Raw genomic sequence first — 24,197 nt, 5'->3', positions numbered from 1 at the left:
GCTTTCCTTGCTTCAATGACACTTTGTACATGGGGATCTTCATGCAAAAATTTCAGCTCTTGCTCCTTTGCCTGCAAAAGCCTCTTCATGTGCTCCAATTGAGCCCTCGATGCATTTGGCTCATCCTCATGCAGAGGCTTTTTTCCACGGGATGGCTGTCCTATCAAAGCACTGTCATAACCTCTCTCAAGAGGCTTATGCCTTCCAAGCAATGCATCGGAATCACGAGAAGCACTGGACTGGCTGCTTGATTTGGCACTACTAAAGGGTTGTGTTGGCTGTCCATTGAGTCAAGTGTCTGTGTTTGCTTCCGATCTCAAAACACCGTGTCTACTCTTGAGAAAGAGAGACAACCGGGCTCTGATACCAATGTAATCACTCTCTATGGGAGGCTTACAAATCAGAAGACAAAATATACATCTTTTAGATCACTTAACTAACACAAACAATGGACATTATTAGCAACATTAAAACTGAAAAATGACAAAGAACACTTGACACCATAACTGATGCCAGAAAGCCCCCCCTCCCCCTCCCAATACAGTTTGTATTTCTTGGAGTATATATATGTACAAGAGTTCACGGGCCTCAAGGCTAGATTTCTCCATAACATGGAGTGAATACAACTGAAAAAAAAACAGTAAAATTTTATCGATGAAGAATCAGATGTCGGAGTAGATCAAATCACAAGCAATCTCCCACCTTCATTGGATGCACACCTGCCCTCATTGGTCTTCCGGGACCGTGCACCAACAGGCACGCCCATATTAACACCTGGCAAACTGAAGCACTGCGCGGTGTGGAGGAGAAATAAAGCAACGAGGACCAACAAGTGGGAACGAGAGCATTTCGGTGGAGTCCTTTGGATCCCTTCGGAAGTTCCAAAGGATACTCGACGGACGGTGGGGCCGGAACAAGAGCGTTTTGGTGGTGGGACCTCTTTGAAAGGATTGTTTAAGTGTTGGTCCCGGGAGTCTTCCACCCATCCTAGCGCATTTTTGCTTGCTGAAGGGCGTTAGCCAACCGAGGTTCTGACCGAACTTGACCTTCTTTCATCTTGGGACCCGACCTGCTTTATTTCTCTTTGAGGGCTACCGTTATCTTAACCCATGGGTTGTTCCATTTACTGAATAAGCTCCCAAGTCAGCTTTGCTCCCAGTTTTCCTCATACCCACATGACCTTCACTGGCTCCTCTAAACGAGAGGGCACGGTCAGGGTAATCATAGGAAAAAGTCACTATCCCGGTGGCCTTCCATGGTGAAGGCAACTAGGAGTGATGTTTGTCTACACACAACTTGTAAAAACAACATTTATTTTATCTGAATTTGAAAAGAATATAGAAGCAAGTACTTGGCAAAGATTTCAATTCAGATCTTAGGAGAGAAGTTCATTCCCCTTTTAATGTACTCCTAATTGGTGCAAGCAGTAAGTACAAACAGGTACTGCAGGTACAGCAAGTACAGCAGGTACTACTGGTACAGATGTCGGTACAATAGATACAGTAAGTACAAGTACTGTTGGTACAGTAAGTACAGCAAGTACTGCTGGTACAGATGCAAGTACAGCAGGTACTACTGGTAGAGATGCAGGTACAAAAGGTACAGTAGGTATTGCTGGTATAGATGCAGGTACAGTAAGTACAGCAGGCGGGTAAAGTTCTGCAGCACGTACAGCAGGCGGGTACAGTGTTGGTACAGTACAATAGCAAGTGGGTACACTTCTGCAGCAAGTACTGTACAGCAGCAGCCGGGTGCAAGGACAGTAGGTGAGTACAATTTCTGCAGCAAGTATAGTGCTTGCAGGTGGGTACAAACAGGTGGGTGCAATTGATACATGTGTAGAACAAACAGGGGGTACAAACACTATATATGAAGATGAGTACAGTTGATAGTAACAAGTTGGGTACTTTCCTTCAATTACACTTCCATCAACTCTCTACGTGTGGGGGAAAAGAATTACCTCATGCAATAATAACTATAATGTTATTAATAATGTTGGGCACCCACATGAGAGCAAATGTCCAGCGAATATTAAAATGTGTGTGAACACACAACCTTATAATTATTAAGGTTGACAATACTTCAAGGATTTTACATTTGAAAAGGCCAAAAAGGGCAATACTTACCACCTATTTACACGCCACAACAACTCGTCAGTAGACAGCACACCCATGGTACACTGGGGGCATCCCCGTCCAGTGTACTGGCACGTCATAGCAGGCAAATACACGAGAACACGTCATGCGAAAACAAGTTTATGCAAGCAAACATAAATGCATGTGCACATGTAATGGATGAAATCTCCCTTTCATAAAACTTGTACTAAGATTTCTTGTCGGACTTCAAAGATTTTACATTTGAAAAGGCCAAAAAGGGCAATACTTACCACCTATTTACACGCCACAACAACTCGTCAGTAGACAGCACACCCATGGTACACTGGGGGCATCCCCATCCAGTGTACTGGCACGTCATAGCAGGCAAATACACGAGAACACGTCATGCGAAAACAAGTTTATGCAAGCAAACATAAATGCATGTGCACATGTAATGGATGAAATCTCCCTTTCATGAAACTTGTATTTCTTGTCGGAGACAAACTGGCGCGACAGAAATGTGAAGTCGTGGCAGTCCCATAGGCAAAACACAAATCCTGGCATGGGCCTTCCTATGGAGTGACAGTCCAATGGATAAGACACAATCCTGTTCATACATGGGTGGCATTATATTGGCTTCCGTCCATATGGCACAAAACTGGTCAGACACGGATGATGCACAGCTGGTTTCCATCCATGTGACACCAAATGACTCACCCTTTCACATGGGGCACTGTCCTGGCCACATGTGAATATGGTACAAATCTGGCTGCTTTATGGAGTGATAGTCCAATAGAAGTGGCTCCAGAAATGGAGATGGACCAAATGGTGAGATCGGGACCCAAAGTTTGCATCTCACTTCTGGCGAGCTCTGTTCGATAACTTTGGTACCAAATTGCAATTGTCTAGTGCATTCCTTTCTCAAACCGATGGCCAAACCGAGATTTACAATCAATTGGCTTTTGATGTGCCTAAAGCGTACTGGCATGATCAACAATCGAAGTGGGAGCTTCATCTCCCGTTGGTACAGGCGATTCTCAATGACAGTCACTTATCCAGTGTTGGCAGAACTACGTACGAGGCAGCCTTTGGTTGAAGATTTTCATCTCTTCTCACGTGGATGATCTCTCCTTCCTTGGAAGCCAAGAAGATGACAAACTTTTTCAGTCGTCATTGAGTGTTTTAAAGGATCATGAAGCAAAGACTCAAGCAAGTGGACAAGCGCTGTCCAATGTTGTCATTTAGAAGTTTTGGTCCTTTTCCCATCATAAAGAAGATAAGCGATGTCGCCATGCAAGTCGGATTGCCAGCAGACAGTTGGAAAATGCACAATGTCTTTCACGTATCTTGGTTAACGCCTTATATTGGACCTTCATTGCAGAATGTTCTAGAAGAGCAGCAGCCACAAATGGTTGATGACGCAGAAGTGATAGATCCTAAGCAGATCCTTCTACACCGTTGGAAGCATGGTTCTAGACGACGTTTTCGCCAATTTTACACCAAGTTCAAAGATCGAGGGAGCCATGAAGCCGTTTGGCTAGATGAATAAATTTTCCTTGAGTATCCACAATTATTGGCGGACTACCTCGAAGCTATGAACCTACCGCCAAGCTAAGCAGGAGGAATGTCACGTGCACCTATGCACTATGGTACACGGTGACAAATTGTCTCATCAACACTACAAGATTCATGTACAAAAGTAGTACCTTTTAGGGTTTATTTGTCATATGCGGTGACCCCTTTGTGAGCCTAGTCTGGGACATGTTAGACATGAGCTACGTAGGTCAGTCTCCCAGCCTTGTCAGGTTAGTCCTCTTAACCCACTATGGAGAATTGCGTAAACATTCATGTTTCAGGAGCATGTAGAGGTCAGCCATATTAGTAGATTACATTAGGAGCATGTAGTTGCATATCATTTAGAAGGGGGCGAGCCCCGAGGCAGCCCCAAGAGGTGGCTAGCCTTGCACGGGGTAACGAAACCCCTTAGCCATTCTGTAGGCTCAACCGACCAGCCATTGGGAGGCTTTGGAGCAGTCGGCCAGACCAAATGAGGTCAGCCAGGACTGGTAGCCACTCGACCATGCTCCAGTAGCCAACTCAGCATTAGATGCTAATTGTAATCATTTACAACCATCGACTCAGCATTAGATGCTAGTTGGGTTTAGTTGCACCAACCGACCAATAATTAGGACATTTTAATGCCAACATCAGCCAGTCATGAGCATTATTTGCAGGCCGACAGCCTCTTCAGGCAGCCGACCAGCACCTATAGACCATATAAAAAGGCAAGAAGCAGTTCAGTCCAACATTCCCAACTTCATGTTAAATGCCCTAAATGCTCTTAATGATGTGGGTGCTGAAACAGTCTCTTACACATGTTGCACATGATGATATATATGCTGAAAATGCCTGGTAATACTTGATGTTACTGAATGCTATCTGCTAAATGCTTATAAATGCTCTGATATGCCATGTCACTTGGACACCTTCTGGGTGTGCACATGACACCTCTCTTCCTTGTCAATGTCTTTCCTTCATGTCTTCAAGGCTTTCCATTGTGGATCGAAGAGAGAGTGTCCAAAAGAAGCCCTTTTCTACCTAGGTTACACCTAGGCTAAGTTTTTTGCAGATCCTACCCTACATGCAACCTATGCTACATGCAAAAATGGGTTGAAACCCTATAAACAGAAACACTTACTTGGTTTTTCCACTTTCCACATTGAATCTAGGGCTGAACTCATGCAAAATACGAAAACCCTAATTTTGGCCTACAAACCCTTTAGTGTGCATAAAACGTAAGCTAAGGACTGTCCTACGACAACTTAGCTTTGATACCAATATGACATGCGTTGCGAAAGTGTGTTCTTGATTAACGTTAAGCAAAGAAGATTAATGCTAATCCTATGTTTAGCAAAGACACAGAAGAGAAGGAGAGAGAGACCTAATCTACTATATACTGCCAAAATATGCTATATATGCAATGATCTTGCTGTTTCACAGCTTTATGATGCATAATAAAGATCCTTGACGCCCTCTACTTGCAATTGGACACGAGAAGCTACTGCTGATCCACCATTGTGTCCTTGTTGCCTTGTAGACTATAATAAATGGATCCTCTTGATCTTTGAATGATCATTCTAATGAATGCCATTGGCTAGTGTAAGATGGTGTGTATCAAAAGGTTGTGGGCTCAAAACTTATGTGTAACATACACACTCTTACACACACTGGTTGGCATTACACTCCATTTTCGGCATCTACTTTAGAAAAAATTCAGTGTAAGGGTGGGAGATGTGTATGTGTGTAGGACTGTGTGCCTTCAAAAGCATCTGGTTGGTGTGGTCCTCTACCATGTTTCACATAAGACAAAGAGAGGAGCTTGAGATCTATTAAAGGCCACCCATGAGAAGGTGTAGGGGTTGGTTGATGCTGTTGCTGGGCCTACGCCGTTTGCATGTATGCCTATTCTGCTTTTGCTACAAGTTTTTCTCACCAGCAACAAGCCTGTTAAGACTCTCAAGCACTCTGTCACGTGTGACCTCAATCACCATTCCAATTGCCCCTCCAATGGTGACGGGAACAGGAAAGTAGACTTTTGTATTTAAGTTTTCTGAGTTGATTAGGAAGCATGTCACACCTGGCTACTGCATAATCAATGAAGGTACACATCAGAGCACCAGGATGGGCATTCTGAGTACATAATTTAATAGTCAAAAAGCTTGATACATGGAACTTCTTGCTAATGTCATGTTCGTGAATTTACTTCCGAACACTAGAAATGCTGATGTGCTTTACACATGAATGTGACAGAGAAGGTGGTGGTTTTGTCACAAAGAGTTAGGGATGATGGGGGTAAAGGCCCCACAAGCGAGGACAGTGGGTTGACACCGTCATCATCTATTTTATTGGATGTGGACAATGTACTGATCACAGCCACAGTAGAGAGGTTGCTACACCCTGTGCGGGATCACATCATTGTGGAGCTTCATCGTGAGATCGAGATCCACTATTTGCGCCCAAAATTCCGCATCAACCCGCAACGCTTTGATCCCCTACTCTACAACCGCAATCGATCAGCAACATTCCTGTTTGCCCCGGCATATGTGGAAGGCAAAGGCTTTTGTGCAGCCACTCTCACCTTCTTGCTGTAAGTTTTACAATGCCCAGGAGCTCAAGAATTCTTACTTTAAATACCAGTAGCATTGTAAGTTTTACAATGCCCAGGAGCTCAAGAATTCTTACTTTACATACTAGTAGCATGAGAGGCATATGTGCAAGACCAGCATTGAATGCACCATTGATGTTTGATTGTGAGGCAGGCTATTGATTAAGCAGCTAAAAGCTTGTAGTGTGTTGAACACCCTTGCATTGAATGCTTGTCATAGCTGCTGAGAACTTATGCCTATGGCGTATTTCTTTTTCCAAACATTCAATATCCAACGCTTTCAATTTATGAAATATACATGCCTTGGTGGAGTGATGGACCTTACTGGTTGCATGTAGGTACGCGCTCTTCTTCAACCGGAACACAGTGACCATAACTGAGAAGCTGATATCGGGCGGAGAGGCGGTAGAGACGGCGGATGGGGAGAAAGTGTTGGGGTCAAGGCTGGAGCAGGTGGCGTTGCCCAAGTTGTACGAGGGGCGCACCTTCGAGGAATTGGTGGTTGGGATGCTGCGGGAGGAACAGTCGCTGCCGCTGGGGCTGTATCGCCCCGTCGGCTCCTGGAACTCCATCGTCTCCTACGTCTACACCAACCCCCCGCGCGGGGAAATCCTTCTTGCCGGAGACCTTCTCTACGTGCTGCGCTGATGTATTTTATATCAGTTATTTAGGCTGAGATTTTCAGTAGCACTTCTTTTAAGGAACGATTTCTCGTTATAAAATTGGCATATTGTAGAGATTTTGAAACAACAATCGGATAGATTTAAGATTTGTCTTTATTTTTTTTAGTTGAAAAATATCTTTTTTTCCAAGTGAGCACAACCTCTTTTAACACACTAGAATGTTGTATCATTTTTAATGACTTTAAAGAAATTATTTTGCTAACCATTATCATAACTAAGTTATGTTGTTTTTAGAGTAGAGGTGAAGTTATTACAATGTTCAATTGAAAGCACACTTGCTAAATTTTGAGAGTAACTATCTCAAATTTCGAGAGTAATTGTCTTGAACAAGGCAGATGCTCCAATCATTTGAATACAGCATAATCATCTCATAGACTCCTTGCACTTGTTAACAAACATGGTACTTATGTGGTGGGCATGCTTAAAATTGTTGTAGAGCGCTCTTCTTGCTCCATCTTATAATAGCTTAGAATTTTGCTTGTATTGTATATATTTATCATGTGCAATCTGTTTTGTTGATTCAAATGAAAACAAGATCAAGCTTGATGAGCGTAGTGAGTATAAACGATTTGTATGACAATGGTTACACCAAGAATTTAGAGCATTGTGTAGTGATTTATGATGCCCTCATAATGTTTTACATTTTAGCAATGCTTGATAAAACTAATGATGATAATATGTATGTTATTCCATTGTTTGACCTAATGCTTAATCTAGATGGTATCACCACCACACTATGACATGGCCTTGCTGGTAGAAAAAGTCCACACCTTGTGGTGGAATGATTGTCAAGACCACCATGAATGATTTGCATGGGTAGATGTGGGTTTGGATCTTCGTGGCACCATGACATGAGATTATGTCTCAATGTCACAAGGTGATGCTAAGATATGAGGCATCTTCGTGGCCAATAAGCGAGGTGGTGTTGGTGTGTTGAATTGGAGTCGAAGCAAGTTATATGCATTGAACCGCTTAGGAGGTACTTGCAAGGTTGAGGTAGAAGGCCGTACCATGGGCTAGGCTTGTGTTCCCCCATCTAAACATTTACTTAAAGGAATTGCATTGATGAGGTTAGTTATAGGTGTATGCATTTGTGTGTGATCTGTGAGATACGAGAAGTGAAAAAATTATGATTGAAGTGTATTTCATTCACAGATAGATGGTGAGATAGAAATTTATAATTAGTTGGTCTTTGATGTTCCCAAATCCTATTGCCATGATACGCAGTCGAAATGGGAACATTATCTTCCTTTGCTGTAGGCTGTCCTTAATGACACTCTTGTCACGTGCATCTAGCACTTGGTGGATGCCATGTGGACATATCTGTACAATAGGTATAGTATCTTAGAGTGGTTATTGGTCCCTTGTGAGCCCTTGTTCGGGACGAGTTAGCTAGGAGTCCACTAGAGAGTCATTAATTAACTTCTCCAAGGTACTATTGATACCACGATGACCCCCAACAAGAGAATCATTGGTATCATGAAGAAGTGCTTGTCTTCTCTCCCTTAGCACACATAGCTAGTTGGTTCTTATACCAATGTAATATGCTAATTATGCAGAAGTGTGATTAATGATGGTTAACACTAAGCAATAAAGATTAACGTTAATGACGTGCAATGATGAGTAGAGAGCAAAAGAGAGACTCTTTACCTAACCTACTCCTAATGTATATTTACTAAATGAATGAGTAATTACAATGATTGCAGGTCACAAATTTGACTCTTAAATACTATTCATAAACTAAATGCTTATTGTCCTCCTCTATGTGTTACTAGAAAACGCTAATGTGGAGGTGTACTTGGTTGATTCTGATGTTGTGGCTACATGGCCTTGGTCTTGGCTATGAAGCTTCTGCCTTTAAATGCCCACAAATGACCCATGAGTTGCCTTTTTATAGGGATATTGATAGCATGTCATATTCAGGTCAGTTTTTCCTTTTTGTTCTACATAATAATGTCCAAAATGTCATATTTAGCCTCCAAACTATACCCAAAAGGTATCCCAACTATTGGTCCATGTCCTAGGCACCCTCGGGCACTATTTAAGCTCCCAAAACTGCAATTGCCATTATATGGCCTTTAACTTTGCCCTTTAGGTGGCTGCAAGAAATAATCATGTCTACGTGCTCTCTACGTGGCACATCAAAAGGTATGCACGTGACATTCCCTTCTACTAAACTTTTACTAAACTTGGAGTACTGGGGCAAACCATGTACCTTTGCTTCTTTCTTGACTTGGTCTTTTTGTAGGCTTACCTCTAAAATTCTTGCCACTGTGACCTCCATTGGAACATCCACTGGAACTCTGGCACATGGATGTTCTTCTGACATGGGAGACTCCTTTGTTCCCTTGGAATCTATTGTGGCACTATTCTCATCCTCCTCTATTGTGGATTCAAAGAGACATACTTGAATGGTATGCATTACTCGGATTTGTCACATGCCCCCATGCATTGAGGTGCCATGTGACACACTGGCTCGTCCGCCAATGCTATACTTGTTCATATTTAGTATCTTTTTAGGATAATTCGTCGTACGGCATGATCCCATTATGAGCCCTAGAACAAGGACATGTCAGTCCACGAGCTATGTGAAATATATAGGTGGTATGCATGGGTAATTGGCAGAAGGAGCACCCATGTGGGTGCACTTCTCCAACCCAATTACTTTTTCGACTCTATTTATTTCTTTCTTTGACATTTACTTGACCTCTTTTTTGGGGGAGTCAAAATCGTTAGATTTTTTGAGGCATGGCAACGGATTTGCACATGGATTTTCTCAGCTGTAATAGAGATGGGCAGCCTTGTTGGCTAAAGAGATTTGGCATTGTTGAGCACTTAGGATAAAGGCAGTTCGGTGGTGTGGTCAAAGACGAGGCCATGAAAGATTTTTGATGATTTAAGGAAGGTCCAGACGATGGGTTATACGATGGGCTAGGCTTACACACCTGCCATTTCCTCCCCGTCACAAGGAATGCACTTGGATGGCTATCAGGATGAGGCTCAATGCAGGTTTTCATGAAAGAACAATGTCTGTGTCTAATATATGATGTAGAGGTTATGTACATATATACGAGTGGCGTGCATGGGATTTGGGCAAAAGTGGGCTCTTTCAAATGGGACAAGGATGGTTACCTTGTATCATACTCTCTAGAGAAGAAAAATAATTTTCCACCTATGGCTCATGTCAACATGGTTAGAGAGGATGTGACGACGATTCATTCAAGAAAGAGAGTAATCCGATCCAGACTATTTGGATGAAGGTAAGATTTCTACTCATGCTTTGAGAATTTAAGGAAAAATAAAAAGAAACAAATCTCTATTTTTCATGATGATGGTAGTTCTCATGATTTCTGTTGGAGTTAGGGTTGCAGGAAAGCACACAAAGCTTGGAGAAGAAGAAGCAAGAATGCACACAACACACAGTGTATTAGATTGTGTCAATGTACAAAAGATAAGTTAGCCCTAGAATGATGGGCGTATATACAAGCTGGGGGAAAAAACCTCCTAAGGAGGGAAAAAGTGCCCCGACGGTCCTAAGTGTGTTCACACACATCACTGCCTATATATATGGCAACAAATCTCCCCTGGGAGTGATGGTGTGAACGAGAGTTGGCACTCATGTATTGGGAAGTGCCATGCCCAAAGTAGATCAGTCCACAAAGGGGAGCAAGCCCAAAGCTTTGCGGAAAGCTTCAAACTTCTCACAAGGACGAGCCTTTGTGAAAAGATCGGCGAGGTTGTCCTATGTTGGCACATATGCCAAGCTGATCTCTCCTACTGAGAGTCTCTCCCTGACATAGTGATAATGCACCTCAATGTGCTTTGTGCGAGCATGAAAAACTGGGTTTCTCGCAACTGCCAATGCGCTTTGACTATCACTGTAGATAGAGGTGGCAGACTCCTGTCCAACACCCAAGTCAACCATAAGCCGTCTGACCCACACACTCTCAACCGTAGCTGTGAAAGCTGCCCTGTACTCAGCTTCACAACTAGAAGTGGCCACAGTAGGTTGCTTCTTGCTCAACCAAGATATGCATGAGCTACCGAGCATGAAACAAAAACCACTTGTGGACACTCTTGTGTCATAGCAACCAGCCCAATCTGAGTCCGAAAAAGCATGTAAATCTGGCGGCAACGATCCCCCCTGGGATAAAACAACCCAAGATGTATGGTGCCACTCAAGTAGCGAAAGATGCATTTAACTGCCTTCCACTGCTGAGACCCTAGGCTATGCATAAACGTGCTCACCTGTGAGACTGCAAACTGAATGTCCGGCCTCGTAATGCATACATAAATGAGGCAACCAACAGCTGCCTGATAGAGTGTGACATCAAAGTGATCTCCAGCATCATGAAGACTCAACTTCAAACCTGCCTCCATTGGAGTAGCAATAGGCTTGCAGTCTTCAAGGCCGAATCTCCGCAACAATATCTCAATATACTTTGTCTGACACAAAGCAATACCTCCATCACACTGCTTAAATTGTATCCCCAAATAATGATGCAAATGCCCCAAATCTGACATCTCAGAAGAGGCATTCAAATCAGCCTTAAAATCAGCAATATAACTCATTTGGTCCTATGAGCAGCATGTCATCGACATAGAGAGAAATGATTAGATGTACATCATCCACACGTTTAACATACAAAGTGCTTTCTGTTGGACTATTCTGAAAACCATGTGCGGTCAAATATGCATGTATCTTTTCATACCAAGCTCCTGGAGCTTGCTTTAAGCCATACAAAGCCCCCTCTTTGAACAAAACCACGAGGCTGCGATACATACACCTCCTCATGCAAATCTCCATTCAAGAATGCAGTCTTTATGTCCAATTGATGTACATTCCAACCATTATGAGCTACCAATGCACAAACGCTACGAATGGTAGTCATACGACAAGTGGGAGTAAAGGTCTCATCAAAATCAATGCCCTTTTCTTGATCATAACCCTTTGCAACAAGTCTAGCCTTATAGCGATCAACACTGCCATCTAGCTTTCGTTTCAACTTAAAAACCCACTTACATCCAATGACCTTTTTACCAATAGGCAAATTACACAAAGACCATGTACCATTCTTCATTATAGCATCATATTCACTTTGCATTGCATCCAACCAATTTTTTGATTTTTGTGTCTCGTCAAATGAAAGAGGTTCTTCCTCTTCACACACACTAGAGACACATCCAAAGCATAACAATCTGATGCATAAGAGGCATGCTGAAAACCTGAACGAGTACGACTAGACATAGGTGCATCAATTTTACTATCACGCAAGGTTTGCATCAGCCATTTAGGCATACCTCTAGCCTGCTCATTTTCAGTCCTATCCTCATAAATTACATCCTCTGTAAATCTGCATCAGAAATAGGCTGATGTATGATGCTGTTTGAAATCTGCAGAGGCTGAATATTTACTTCATTAGGACTTACATTTGAATTCCCACCTGTAAACAGAGGCAACAACATATCAAATACATCCTGTGAGCTCACACCTGTCTCTTTGGTACATAATAACAAAGGCTACACAGCATCTTCCACAAAAACAACATCTCGACTAATCAAGATATGCTTTGACTGCGGATGATACAATCTATAACCCTTGCTCTCAGCACTATAACCAACAAAAATGCATTTGACAGCCTTATCATCCTATTTTCTACGTTGTTGCATAGGCACTAAAACATAGCCCAAGCAACCAAAGACACACAAGTGACCAATAGAAGGCTTCCTACCATGCCAAGCTTTGTACGGAGTAACAGAGTGCAAGGCCTTAGTGGGACACCTATTGAGTACATATGCAGCACACATGACAGCCTCAAGCCAAAACACGTGGCAAAGCTTGGCTTTTGACCATACATCGTGCCACCTCCATAAGTGACTTGTTTTTCCTCTCAGTAACACCATTTTGCTGAGGGGTATACGGCACTGTACATTGGTGTTTTATCCCACGACTAGCCAGAAATGCATCAAACTCTTTAGACATGTACTCCCCCCCTCGATCAGAACGGAGGGTGTCCACAGTACAATTGGATACATTTTCAACCATAAGCAAAAACTGTTTGAAGCACAAAAACACTTCGGACTTTGCCTTCAGTGGATATACCCATGCATGTCTTGAGTAATCATCAATGAAAGTCACGAAGTACAAGTGTTTACCAAATGACGAAGTTGCATAGGCCACATACATCACTATGTACAAGTTGCCATTTGCGAGTGACCCGCACAGAACCATCCTTTGGAAACGGAGAATGCTGCATTTTGCCCAAAATACAACCTTCACAAACATGTTTTAATGGTGCCTCAAGAGGGGCAATGAAGCAACCATATCAAATTTCTGCAAACGCAGCAAACTAGCAAAGTTCAGATGACCAAAACGAGCATGCCATAGTTTTGCATCTGAAACTGCCTTTTCATCAGAAACTGCATTTGCTGAATCTTCCACACACTTGTCATAAGAATTGAGCCGATACAGTCCACGAAACAACGTGCCAGATGCAATAATCGTATCACCAGAAGTCAAATCATGAATAGTACATCTGTCATCCACAAATCTGACTACAAGTCCAAGTCTAGCAAGCGCAGAGACAAACAATAGATTCTTCTTTATCCCTGGCACATACAAAGCATCTGAAAGTGTGAAAGCGCTGCCATTTGTAGCAGTAAGCATAATTTTACCAACGTCCCATTGGGTAAGAAGCATTATTGGCACATGTGACAATATTCCCATTAGGGACAACCTCAAGACAAGTGAATATATCACGATGTGAGGTAATGTGCTTTTGTAGCACCACTGTCAAAATACCATACATCAGAGTCAACAGAAACTGCCAAACATGCATCATGTACAGATGGGTCAAACTGGCAATACACGCTAAACGCCCATTCTGTATCCTGCACAACATTTGTAGAATCTGCATTTGTAGAAGCATCCGCTATTGTGGCTGCGTTTGACTCTTTCTTCTTTGCCTCTTTAGCCTTTAGCTTAGGGCAATTCTTAATGACATGATCAGTTGCCTTACAATAGTTGTACCTAATTTTTTTCTTGCCTTTATCAAGAGCCTTCTCAGACCTATTGTTCCTACCTGTGGAAGGAGAAGAAGTTGCAGACCTACTAATAGGAGAAGAAACAATGGAAGGGGCTGCCTTACCACTTCTTCTCTGTTGGGCAGCAACAAATGCCTGATTTCGATTCTAACTCTTTACGCAGGTAAGAGATTTTTGCCTCGTTACGACTTGCATACAAACCAGCTAGAATATCCTAAGCCTGTTTTGCTGTTTTAGCTGAACGAATATGTGGAGTGATGTTACGTTTGACAGAAAGTGCAATCAAGGCATGAGCCTACGCATCTTTACCATCCCAACGAGCTTGTTCAGCAGTGGGTAAAACAGCAGCAACAGTAGAGCTGCTAGAACCTGCAACATCCTCAACAGATCCTACATCCACAGAACGTGGACGTACATGCATACCCTGCACAATGTTTCACACTCCTTTTGCAACCAAAACATGCTACATCATGTATGCCCAAAGTGGGTAGTTGCTATCTCCATCCAATTTGTCATCAACAAACAACATGCAAAATACATCATTGTTGTTTCAGCCATGGCCACCTGACTGAAACTGATGCAAAAGCTACCTGTAATGAAGCAAAGACTGAACAGAAAACAACTCGTGCTATGTAGCATGGTCCACAATAGAATACGTATGCCTGTTTTGCAGAAAACTGCACTATCAAAATTTTTGCACAAATGACGAAAACACCTGTACAGAACTTGTAACCCAAAAATGGAGCCCGAAACGACCTCAGATGCAATTTCTGAGAACACAAAGCCCTACGACTCTATCTGTAGAGTATAGGGACCTGCAAGCGCTCGTGAAAGCTCACCTCAATCGGAGAATGTGAATCGTGTCAATTTTGAGGCTTCATTATTTGGCGACATTCAAATGCTTATTGTTACAATGCATTTAATGTGGAGGCAATGTTTGTGAGTGTAAATGTGGAGGCAATGTTTGTGGAGTGTAAAAGTGTAGGGTTATAATTTTTTGCCATTGAGACACTCCTTGTGGCCTAGCAAATTTCCCATTGAGCTGCTATCATCTAGGTCTATCCAAGAACGACGTGTTCTTTTAAAGTTCATATAGGCATGACCAGAAAGCTACCAACCAAGTTCCTACTATCACCATAGATGATAGTTCTAAGGAAACCAAGTACTTTGGTATTTTTGGCACTTACACTTTATTCTAATGTTTCACTTTTCAAGTTGAGGTTTACCCAAGTGATTCAATGTAGCAAAGGAGAGTACATTGTGACTAGCATTTGTGTCAAGCATAGCACTATAGAACACTTTACTATAGGGGCTAGGCAATTCAATGGGCATTCTGAGAGTTGAGATGTGATCATCCATGTTGTCGATTACTCTCCAACATGAGCTTGTACAGTAGGTCCAAGGTTTTATTCCTGACGTTGTTGAAGTTTTGTCCATCTTTCCCTTGCCTCCTGTTGGGCTTGGATTTTCTTTTGAGTGTCCTTTACATGGTGGCTTTCTTGTCATGAGAAGCATGTAAGGATTCCTTGGTAAGGGGTCCATAGTATTTTTTAAACTTAAGGAAATCGATAGTTTCAACTCCGTCAAGAGTCTCAACACATATAATACCTTATGGAGTAACTTCAGAAGCCCTATATGGTCTCAACACATATAATACCTTATGGAGTAACTTCAAAAGCCCTATATGGTCCTTTTGTAGTATATTTGGGATTTTTCTTTCACTACTATGGACCCGATATATAAGTACAAGTTCTCCTACCTTGATCTCCTTGTCCTTGAGATTTTGGTCAAACCACTTCTTTCTTCAGTCCTTTTCTATTAGCATGTTTTGCACTGCAATTTGTCTTTCCTCTATGAGTTGTTCTAAAATAAATAACTAGTCAGCCAATTCATTACTATCAAGCTTTTCCTTTACAACTACCCTTAAGCTAGGGATTATGAACTCCCAAGGTATTACTACCTCAAGTCCATACACTATCTTAAATGGCATGTGATCAATTGAGGATCAATTTGCAGCTTTATATGATGTGCGATAGGCCCAAAAAGATGTTGTGAGCTTAGAATCCCAATCAGTGTGTTGAGCATCAATAGTATTTGTCAATATCGAAATAAGAATCTTGTTGGTGCTCTCTACTTGGCCATTCTCTTGTGGATAATATAGCATTGACCTACGATGTGCGATCATGAATGTGTTAGTGAGATTTTTGATAACATTGTTGATGAAATGATTACCTTGGGAGAGAGAGCTTTGATGGAGGGAGAGGTGAAGGGACTTGGGTGGGAGGAAGAGTTATTACATCCATCATCCTAGCATGTGTAGCAAAGGGGGGTTAGAGAAAGGAATCACATTGGTGGCGATTTAGGCAAGAGTCTCAGTTTGTAAGTCGCTACTCAGCAGTAGAGCAAAATTTTGCTGCCATACAAAGATATTTTTCTTTGCTGGGGCATCATTATTTTTCTCTGCTGATGAGCAGCACGCTGCCTAGCAATGAAACTGTGGGCAACTTTCCACCTAGCAATTCTGGATAGCTCATGTCTTTTTATACTAATACATATTTAGTTTTGGCTTGATTTTAGATGTATGACAGCGATCAACGGCTGGATGTTGGTTCTGAAGCATGGTTGAGAGAAAAAATTCATTGTATGTGTGATTGATGTAAGGGCCAATATATACGACAACATCGTATAACAATTGAGACATATGGTTTCATGAGGCATTGGCATGACCAAGTGCAGATGATGACATGGAGGATTTCTCATATTGAGCATGCCATGGCACATCCCTTTTGCATGTATATGGATGGATCTCTAGGAAAGACTCTGGTGTGAACCCACTGACATGTCAACATGAATTTATGTCTTTTGTAGGTATGTGGATGGATCCCCAGGAAGAACTCTGGTGTGAGCCCATTGACATGGATAAATAACATGTGTGGCTCATGAAGCCTGACATGACTAGACATGTGGCTTATGAAGCCTAGCGGCATAACGGAACATGTGTGGCATATGAGGCTTGACATGACAGAACATGTATGGATTATGAAGCCTTACATGATAGAACATGTGTGACTTATGAGGTTTGACATTACAGAACATGTGTGGCTTAAGAAGCCTGACATGACAGAAAATGTGTGGCTTATGAGGCTTGACCATGACAGAACATGTGTGGGTTATGGAGCCTAACATGACAACATGTGTGGCTTATGAGGCTTGACATGACAAAACATGTGTGGCTTATGAAGCTTGACATGAGAGAACATGTGTGGCTTATGAAGGCTTGACATGACAAAACATGTGTGGCTTGTGAAGCCTGACATGGTGTGTTTTTCTTAGAGTTAATGCTCACTGCTCTCATTGACGAGGTAGATTTGGGAGGATATGGCCAAGAGAAGTGAACGAACGTGTGGTGGCTAAGGAGCATACGACCGTATATATGAGAAGTGAATGGGGATATCATGGGGGTCACTCTGTTAACCCCCTATGTAGCATGTGCTTTCCAGGGGTATTAAACAAAACCCTTACTTACAGATTTTTGAATTTTAAAAACACCCCTTCTATTATACTTTTTACAATAAAAGTACCCCTTCTGTACCAAAATTTCTACCATTTCAATTAAAAATCCCTTATGTATGTAAATTTTATGTAACTCCACATGAGAAATAAACCCCTTCTGTTGAACTCACGTGCTAGCTTACATATTTTTGAGTGACCCCCCCAAGACGGCCATTCACTTCTCAAAGAGACTGACCAAAACAGAATGTGCCTAGTTTTCCTTTTGAAATCTCTGTGATTTTGGCCCTATCTTGATGTTTTTTAATGATTTTCTTTTGATGGATGGCTTGGTCTAACCCCAAGTTGTCCACCCAATGATGAGGTTTGTGCTTCTCTCCCTCTCGACTTCATTCTTTTCTTCTTTTCTCTCAAGCTTTTATGGAAAGCTTCATTCCTTTCATGTTTTCCAAGCTTTCGTGGTGGAAAGCTTCAACCATACTCTCTATGTGAGCTTTTGTTTTCCTTCCCCTCTCTTTCCTTTCTCTTTCTCCCCTCTTTTTGCCTTGCCCTAACCCTAGATCTATGCATAGAAGTATTGATAGAGAGCTTTGATAGAGATCTCTCCATCAAAGCTCTCTATTATGCTTTCTATGTAGAAGCTAGGGTTAGGGCAACATAAACCACAAGATTTTAATTATTAATGAATCAAGATTAGGTTAAAGAAACTCACCTTATTTTTCTCCTCTTCTCCTTCTCCTCTTCTCCTTCTCCTCTTTCACTTGTCTTGCTTTCACGCTCCAGCCATATAGTAGCACTCCTTGAGATGTGCTTTATTGTATCGTGCCTCTTATGTCCTATCACCCCTTGAGACGTGCTTTATTGTATCGTGCCTCTTATGTCCTATCCAGCCATATAGTAGCACTCCTTGAGATGTGCTTTATTGTATCGTGCCTCTTATGTCCTATCACCCCCCGGATCCAACATATGTTAAAATGAAGTATAATTTTTTATTTTTTAAAAAAATTTTGTTTATTTTTTGTAAACTTATTCAAAGTCAATAACCCTCAACTCTAGCTTCTTGAGGTAAGAGCTCCCTCTTTTCTCTGTTATGTTTTTCGAGCTTTTCACGGTTTTATGCATTTAGGATTTTGTGATTTTTTGGGTCTCTATGCATGTTGAGAGCTCTCTATACATGCATGGAGCTCCCAATGCATGCATGGAGCTCCCAATGCATGTATAGAGCTCTCTATGCATGCATTGAGAACTCCATGCATGCATAGAGCTCCCAATGCATGCATAGATGTTTAATATTATGTTTAATCTACAAATTACTTTGTTGCATCTTTTGTTTTGTAGTTCTTTCACAAATCCTCTCCTTCAGCTTCACAAAAAAGAGGTAATCCCTCATGTTCTTATAATTTTTTATGCTTTTATCTATGTATTATTGCACCCATTTAGGCTCTATGCATAGGCTTATTGCAAGGTTGCATAAAGCTTATGCATAAGGCTTGTATAAAGCTTATGCATAAAGCTTGCATAGGCTTCTTACAAGCTTGCAAGAAGCATGCATAGGCTTCTTTGCAAGCTTGCATAGGCTTCTTGCAAAGCTCTATGCATAGCCTTCTTGCAAGCTCTATGCATAAAGCTTGCATAGGATTCTTGAAAGTTTACATAGGCTTCTTGTAAGCTTGCATAGCCTTCTTGCAAGCTCTATGCATAAGGCTCTATGTGTAGGGTGGTTACCGATAACCAAGCCAAAACCTCCAAGCGACCAAGATATGAAAATAGTGTGGGTGCACTAGAGCTCAAAAGCATCATGAGCCCCACACAATGGAATACTCTTGGGGAGAAATACCACACATGACATTCAAAAGCATGATCATAGTGGATGTCAAGTCACTAGTTGGGGTGATTGTTCCAATTTACCACTTGGGACTCATCTCTGGGAGATGGAAACTTGCCATCTTGGGGCTACATCATAAAAATCACTATCTCTGGGCACATGATGGAACCATTTGGTATTTTTGGTTCCAAGGTTTTTAGATAAAGAGCATGGTGCAAAAGTTGTAGATATAGTTTTTGATGAGGATAAAACTTCAATACACTTGAACAATTCAATGTTAGCTTCTTTTTTAGGAGAGTAGACAATTTTCAAGGTATGTACTAAGTCTTTGCAGAGTTTTTCCATGAATTGGGTAAGTTCTAGCCTTTGAGCTGGGCAATCTGTGTATCTATGTGGTACAAGGCATGGCTTTGCCAATTGACTACAGATTGTTTTAACAGAAAAGGGTGTTTATAGGCCTTATATAAGGAGAAGCATGGTATTCTATTTCATCAATGGTGAACTTATGTATGCCCTTAGGACATTGACACTATGAACACCAGACACATGATCGATTTGAGAAAATGGATGCATTGTTCACCTTGCAGGACTGACCTAGTTTTCTCATGGAAGCATACTTTTGTTTTTAGTTTTTGAATAGCAATAACAGTAGGCTGGTATGCATAAGGATCATGTTTTTGGGATTTTTATGATGATGCTAGGGATTATTGGTAAGGAGCTAAAGGGGCTATAGATACAAAAGTTTGTGGTATAAGCTCATTCCTTTAGGTAGATTGGATATCTAAGTCCCATGTCTGAGGAAGTTTGAGATCAAACCATTTGAGCATGATTGGAAATATTTTCTCGATGGTGGCATGAGCTTTCATAATTATGGTTTGGTCTTTTTGGTTAGGACCATTCACCCCTCAATGACAACCCTTCACACAGTAGCTCTTAATCAAGAAAATTGAGGACTAAGGGCATAAAAATAGCAACTCCACTGCATCACTCCCATAAGCAACGTTGATAACACTATCATCATTAGCAGTGAAATCTTGTGCCAACCTTTCACTTAAGTGCATTGGAGGGGGCGGTGATAGTAACATAGCCTTGCTCATATGCATGAGCTCATGATATCACAAAGAAAACATGCAGAGATAATCAACTGCTTTCTTAAGTGGGTCACACATGGACCAGCGCGGAGTCCCATGTGGGCCATCATGCTGACGTGGCGCAAATGGTTTTGGGTGCATATATATTAACACTTAACATAGCAATATTCACTAATCGCTTTCTTAAGTGGGTGACACATGGACCAGCTCGGTGTCTCATGTGGGCCACCGTGTTGGTTCCTGACATGGGACACGTGGTGCTTACGGTAACACGACAGCTTCTTGTACACGGAAATAGAAGTAGCAACACATGTGTAGCATGGTCGCCTACCACTGGCATGGTCACCTTATGAAATTTATATATCTAACCATAAAATAAGGTTTTGCCATGGTCACCTTAGGAAATTAATATATCAAATAGGGAAAATGGTTTTGGGTGCTTAACAGGGAAAATGGATTTAGGTGCATATATATTAACACTTAAAATAACATTATTCACTAACCACTTTCTTAAGTGGGTCACACATGGACTAGCCCATGCTAGTTCCTAACGTGGGACACATGGCACAAATGGTTTTAGGTGCATATATATTAACACTTGACATAGCAATATTCACTAACCACTTTTTTAAGTGGGTCACACATGGACCAGCCCGGTGTCCCATGAGGGCGACTGTACTGGTTCTTGATGTGGGACATGTGGTGCTTCACAAACCTCATAGTGGCACACATGGACCACCATGTGCACTTAAGTGCAATGTAGGGGGAAGTGATAGTAACATAGCCTCGCTCATATATGCATACAGATCAGCCTAGATCGACCACTATGCTAGTTCTTGGTGCTCACCAAGAGACACGTGGAGCTATCTCGAGCTATTCTTTGAGCTATCTTACAAAGCATTTTAGGCCTTCGACACGTGTTCACGCATGCAAAATGAATGAAGATGACCAAGAGGACAAGTGCTGACATGATAGGTGCTTGCATGGAAATAGGAAGCAACAACACACATGTAAGCATGGTCGCCTACCATTGGCATGATCACCTTACGAAATTTATATATCCAACCACAAAAGAAGGTTTTGCCATGGTCACCTTAGGAAATTAATATATCAAACATGGAAAATGGTTTTGGGTGCATATATTCATGCTGATAATTGTCTGTAAATATATGTAAGGGATGCAATGTATTCTTCCTCTAGGAGTATTCCACCAATGGAATACCCTAGAAGCTTGTTCCTTGCACATGATCTTCATGACAATGAGTGTTGCTAATATCATGGCCTTCTATGTGTGTCTACATGTGCATTTTTTGTTATATTGTTCAATTTTTCCTATGCTTGAATGCATCTTTTTTTTGTTGCAGAAGTCATGCCACCCAAAAAAAGGCAAGCAATCGGAGATCTAAGAACGAGTGGGAGAAAGAAAAAAAACCCTCAAGATAAAGAGCAAGCCATACCAATTGAGCAAGCCGTAGGCTCTATGCATAGAGCTTTATGAATAGCTATTTATGAATGTTTTATATATGTATTTGGGTTGGGTTATATGTATAGGCAATGTGGATTGACCTATTGTAACAAGACCCAGATGTTGAAAATCTGCTCAATATCATCAACCAACGATATGGATAGTAAGGTTGGACTCAGTTCTCTTAGACACAGGTATCATTTGACAAAACCTTTTCACATACATAGAGTTTACCCTTTATGCATTTTGTAAGTCAATTTGTTTAATCTTATAAGTAGGCCAACTTACCATCAAGCCAGTCGACTCCATATGTATGTAGGATGAAGAGGAAGATCCAGACTACGAGTGTAAAGTGGGAGAAGGAAGTGAAGACGAAGATAAGTCAGAAGAATCCGATGAGGATTCTGAGTAGCCTCCTCTTCCTTGATTTCTTTTTTGTATATGGCCAAAGGCCCAACAATTCAAGAAATACAATACATATTTGGTTCACTTACATTCTTCTCAGTTTATGTTTGTATCAAGAACTTGTCTCTATTTTAATTAAAAAAAGAGCTAGGGAAGACTCGGAGTCTTATACAGACTCCCCAGTCTGCCCTAGTTTCTTTTTTCCACATAATTGTATCGCTGCTCAGCCAGGGAAAATAATAGCAAAATTTGGCTACTGAACAAGGAAAAATCGTTTGTTTAGAAATTTTTTGCTACTTAGCAGCGATCCCCTTGCAACAAATAACAACATTTTTAGTAGTGAAATGGGCCTGACATCTATGTACCCTTATAGTTATAAAAACGAGATAAAAGCGCTGCTATTTTTGATGCTACACCCTCATTCTGTTGTAGTGATCTAAGAAAGCTTTAACAAACTCTCTTAAGAAGTTCTTAAAGGTATTATGCATCAGCTTGTGGGCTTGTGCATTGGTTAGGCCAAATGGTTTAACATGATAAGCATACACCCCACCTTCTATAACAAATGTTGTTTCAGCTTGGTCTTCATGTGCAATGAAAATTTGATTATAGCTTGAGTATCCATCTAAAAAGCTATAAGATTCCTTGCCTACAACTTTCTCTAGCACATGTTTAGAATAAGGCAAGGGGTAGTGATCCTTTTGGCGGGTGGTAGCATTCATCTTCTTGAGATCCACACACTAAGTTTTCCATTTTTGCTAGGCACAACCACAACAATAGGTGAAACCCGTTATGAGTCTTCGATCTCATAAATGAATCTGCATTCAATAAACTTGTCAATTTCTTCCTTCATAATTTTGGCATATTTAGAATTCATTGGATAGGTTCATTGTTGCGAGACTGGTCTTGAGCACATTTAGTACCATTGGGATGGTGTGCTGTACAACAATAGTGGCACTCCCTTTATGTCAGTCCACGTAAAGAAGTCCCTATACACCTTTAGGAGAGTTATAAGTTTAGCCTCCTCAGCCTTATTTAAGTCTTGGCTATGTAGACATGCTTAGGCTTCTCTCCTAGTTCAGCCAAGTCTACTGCCTTGATCTTTGCAGGCCCATCATAGCCCACTTTCACTTGTGGGGTTATGTGTTTAGCATTATCAAAAACTAACTAACTTGCTCTCCCCTATGGTGTATGACTTGTAACACTCAGGTGCTGGATGCAAGTTGGGCTCATTTGTCTTTCCTTAGTGAGCTGCTTCAGCTATTGTGTAGCCTTAGCCTCTAGTTCCTTCTATGCAAGTTCATGATTTTGTTTCCTCTTGGCTGAGCGACTCGATTTTAGTTCATCAAAGACTTGCACCTTAGCTATATCAATTTGGGGTGGCCTATAATACTTGATCTTTTGTAACTCCTCTCCCCAATTGTTTATAAACTTTCGATGTAATTCTATTGCACCCATGTACAGAAGCCATTGGGCGGTAGTTGTTCTTTCTTACAACCTTCTATAATGATTTTCTTGTATAATTTTTACGTCTCTACCATCTTCGGAGATGATCCTTGGTGTTTTGAAGAACTTGTTCCTTTTTTTAGATTGGGAATCCGTATTAGATTCAGAGATTCTTTTGATGAATTTTAGGCCTGTCTCACCAGGTACCAAATATTGCCAAGGGCATGTATGTATGGCACAATGCTCATGAAGCTAGCTTCTTTTGTAGATGTTGGAGACATGATAGAAGTGAGCTTAACACTGGAAGACATAGGGACTAGGAGACCCTTGTAGGAGGACATGTTGTAGAGCCTCAAAATCTCCTTGTCGACAAAGCTGGATTGAGAAAGTGAAACGGTCCCTTTGGAAGTTTATATCTCTAGTAGACCTATATGCCTTAACAGAAATGGGGTGGCCATTCATGATGGGAA

General features: G+C 41.4%; 1 protein-coding gene across 2 annotated transcripts in view; it reads left to right on the top strand.

Annotated features, from left to right (window-relative positions):
• LOC147638727 (uncharacterized) overlaps positions 1 to 7,068 on the top strand; it is a 44,041-nt gene extending 36,973 nt beyond the window's left edge. The window contains exons 17-18 of one of the 2 annotated variants that reach the window (XM_086798699.1): positions 5,907 to 6,243; positions 6,600 to 7,068. In XM_086798699.1, coding sequence (XP_086654825.1) covers positions 5,907 to 6,243; positions 6,600 to 6,909 — 647 coding nt within the window. In that variant the 3' untranslated portion in view covers positions 6,910 to 7,068. The remainder of the gene's footprint in view (positions 1 to 5,906; positions 6,244 to 6,599) is intronic. The other variant, XM_086798700.1, reaches the window with a different exon arrangement.
• Positions 7,069 to 24,197: the final 17,129 nt, after the last annotated feature.

This window comes from Cibotium barometz, chromosome 5, assembly GCF_041138505.1.
Source record: "Cibotium barometz isolate CiBa-2024 chromosome 5, ASM4113850v1, whole genome shotgun sequence".
Classification (NCBI taxonomy): domain Eukaryota; kingdom Viridiplantae; phylum Streptophyta; class Polypodiopsida; order Cyatheales; family Cibotiaceae; genus Cibotium; species Cibotium barometz.
Note: the sequence above shows the minus strand (reverse complement) of the source record. Positions and strands in the feature narration are given on the sequence as shown.